This window comes from Agrilus planipennis, unplaced genomic scaffold, assembly GCF_000699045.2.
Source record: "Agrilus planipennis isolate EAB-ADULT unplaced genomic scaffold, Apla_2.0 scaffold1152, whole genome shotgun sequence".
Lineage (NCBI taxonomy): Eukaryota > Metazoa > Arthropoda > Insecta > Coleoptera > Buprestidae > Agrilus > Agrilus planipennis.
Genome location: NW_020439804.1, coordinates 5,100 through 8,214, shown reverse-complemented (window position 1 = coordinate 8,214; position 3,115 = coordinate 5,100). Strand labels below are relative to the sequence as shown.

The window sequence follows — 3,115 nt, the reverse complement described above, 5'->3', positions numbered from 1 at the left end:
ACGGTAGATCATGATTAGTGGTCTCCTACATCATTTTAAATAATGTATGAATTAAATTATTTTTTTTATTCCATTTTGTACATTAAAAGATACCTTTTTAAAAACAATACATCTAAGTATCAAATTTTTAATTTGCAGCGATCTATTCTGAATTGTGGCATTTGGTGTATTAATTATTATTTTGTAAATAGTGTCATTAAGACCATAATAATCATAAACCTTATTGTGATATACTTATATATGTATGGTAGTCTGAGTTGTATTATACACAATTTATGTCTAGATATTTGTAAAACGAATTGCTTATATGTATTTAGAAAGAAATGTTTTTACTTGCTCGGGTATAAAATGGTATAGGGATTTATTACAACTTTTATAAAACCCGGTTCTAAAAATATCTATAGTTACCTACCATAAATCGCTAATTCGAGAAAAAAAACATTTTATTTTCATTAAGAAAAACAAAAATATATTAACAAAATGAATTTCAATTTACCTATCGGTACAAAACTAATGATTTGTTTTATAAACCCAATCCGGACTACGTAGGTACGTATTATACAACATAGTTAGATTAAATATGTAATGTAATAAGCCTTTAAAGAACTGCAAAAACATCTTTTTCCTTATTTGTTGTAAGAAATCCACTTGGTTTATATAATACCGAAATAAATTAAAAAACTTAATAGAAGGTTGTTTTACCTTTGCTTTATTTGCATAACGTACAATATGAAAAAAGTAATGAAATAGGTACTTATGCATAAAACACCAAATTTCTCAGCTTATGAAACGGATATTATTTAACTTTAGAGAAAATTTATTGTGATATAAAAATAAGTCAAGAAGAATGAAGAAAAAGAAAATATCAAATTATCACAATAATTATAATCTTCCAGTGTGTTTACCCGCGTTTGCAAGAGCGCGAAATTTTTCAACGTAACGTTGGCGATACTGTTAAACGTTGTAGTGGCAATAAATTTACCTTCTTCCTGTCACTTTCTAATAACAGTTTTTGCTCTGCTTTTTAAGTTAGTAAATGAATGTAAATTGCAGTGTATTCGTAAACAACTTTTTAGTAGTCAGAGGAAGCATAATTTTTTAAAAAGACTAAGAAAAGATCCAATTCGTTATGTAATCCTATTAATTCAACCGATTGAATAACTTTGTTTCTTTAATCGTTTTATTAGAATGGATCATTTGGCTCAAGATTTATCTGTAGCTCTAGAAGAATCTGAATCTTGTGGTCCCGCCGCTTACGAAACAGCAAAAAAATGGGGATTCAGACGAAGAACACGGTCTACTGGAAATTTACGTAAGTTTACAATAAACTATTCATTTATTTGATTGTTTTTTAATTAGAATATTTCTTAGATTTACCAGCTTGTAAAGCAGGTGATTATCACTCTGACGACAGTTCTAGTAGTACATCTGAAATTCGAATTCAACAGTTAGCAAAAAATAAATTAAATCAATCAGATTCAGATGAACTGTCGCTTAGGTTGGCTGTTACAAAAGCAGTCAATAAATCCCATTCACTAAGAATGAAGCATCAGATAAATAGTTTCTTGCGAGGACGTTATAATAGATTAGGTAGGTAATTTCATAAACTACCTATATTAATGCCACTAGTATTATTTCATATTTGCTCTGTTTATGTTTGTTATACAGGATTGCCACTCAGTCATAGTTTAGAAAGTGATTCATTAAATGAGCATTCTCCAGCACGCCCCATGAGACGTAAAAGGAAACTTAAAAGAATGAACATTGATGAAAATCCTGTACCTCCCTGTGGTAAAAGAAAAAGGCCACAGCGACTGGATGCTGTTGAAAACTATCGTTCTCTAAGAAACAGCTTTAAAATTAAACCTTTACATCCTAGTATTACCAATAAAATACAACAGTACTATCAGAATGAAATAAATGAAGTGAGTAAATTGAATTGATTATTTAAAATTAAAATATATGCAAAGTGGATTATTTTTTTTTAGTGTAATATGATGGAAACTCAATGTATCAATGATAATTGTGATGTTGCAAGCGAGAGCAGCTTAAGTTGGAGTGGTGGAGAAGGGCATGAGGGAGATGATGAACTGACTGATTGGGCTCCATCAATAGACAATGCTATTGATCAAGCATTTTGGAATGATATTGATCCCAGAGAAATTCGTGCAGGCATGTTATTTTCTTTATATTTTAAAACACTTGATTATCCCTTCAAATTTCAATTTATGTAAGTGTTCAGGAAGTTCTTTTATAGTTAAAGTTATACTGTCTTCTCAGTTTTCAGTAGCTAACTTTGAGCAAGGTGGGCTAATGCCAAAGAACCTCACTCATCAATTTAGATGCATTATTATTATTTATCTGAATAATCAGTCTGTTAAACAAATACAAAATTAACTTCTAATACGAATACTGTACAACTTATCTAGATTTTATGACAAAAACTATAGCCAGATATGCCTACTTTATTGTTTGCTCCTCATTACACACCAGGGGTTAATATTCAAAAAATCCTTTCTTTGTGCACTTTTGTACCCTCTCTGGAATACATTTCCAATTTTCATCTTTAGTGGTTTAGACAGTGTGCTATCTCTCAATTGGTCAAAAAACTGTTTTATGTGTACAATAAACAATAAGTTCAAACCATAATGTTTTACATTGATAATACATGATAGGCTGTATTGTATGACAAAAAGCGAGTTGCATATTTTAACGATTGCTTCATCTATTTTTAATGTAAACGGTATTTTTAGGATGCAGAAGACTTCGCGAAGAGAGGCCAAGTTACAGCATTAGCACAGGAGCAAATGAAAGGGTTGCTAGGTTTCTTCAAGATGCCACCAAGTCAGAATTGCATTTATATGGAGTTGAACGGGAAAAACTGGGCCAACTGGCTGCTCTTTATTCTCTGGATATGTGGTTTGAAGAGCCTGGTTGTTCACTTTTACGTAAAACAAAACGCACACCATGCATGCAACCTGCCCAACGATATCATAGCGGATTCAGTGCCGCATACAAGAAGATCAGGACGCATAACCATGTCATATCGTAAAAAAGGAATGAAACAATGTTTTTATTGTTTATACCAAATGAGTGTTCGTAATTGTTCGTCAAT

At 31.2% G+C, this 3,115-nt stretch overlaps 1 protein-coding gene across 1 annotated transcript; it reads left to right on the top strand.

Moving 5' to 3' along the window:
- Window positions 1–967: 967 nt before the first annotated feature.
- LOC112905991 (G patch domain-containing protein 2-like) lies at window positions 968–3,104 on the top strand. Its single transcript, XM_025979499.1, has 5 exons — window positions 968–1,312; window positions 1,372–1,590; window positions 1,669–1,925; window positions 1,989–2,172; window positions 2,754–3,104. Exons 1-5 carry the CDS (start codon window positions 1,189–1,191, stop codon window positions 3,050–3,052), a joined length of 1,083 nt encoding a protein of 360 aa, XP_025835284.1. The 5' UTR covers window positions 968–1,188; the 3' UTR covers window positions 3,053–3,104.
- Window positions 3,105–3,115: the final 11 nt, after the last annotated feature.

Bases quoted from the DNA above. Each gene is read 5' to 3' on its own strand.
- LOC112905991 (XM_025979499.1), top strand. From the start codon at position 1,189: ATGGATCATTTGGCTCAAGATTTATCTGTAGCTCTAGAAGAATCTGAA. The intron at 1,313-1,371 runs GTAAGTTTACAA...AATATTTCTTAG, and splicing joins ACGGTCTACTGGAAATTTAC to ATTTACCAGCTTGTAAAGCA. The intron at 1,591-1,668 runs GTAGGTAATTTC...TTTGTTATACAG, and splicing joins AGGACGTTATAATAGATTAG to GATTGCCACTCAGTCATAGT.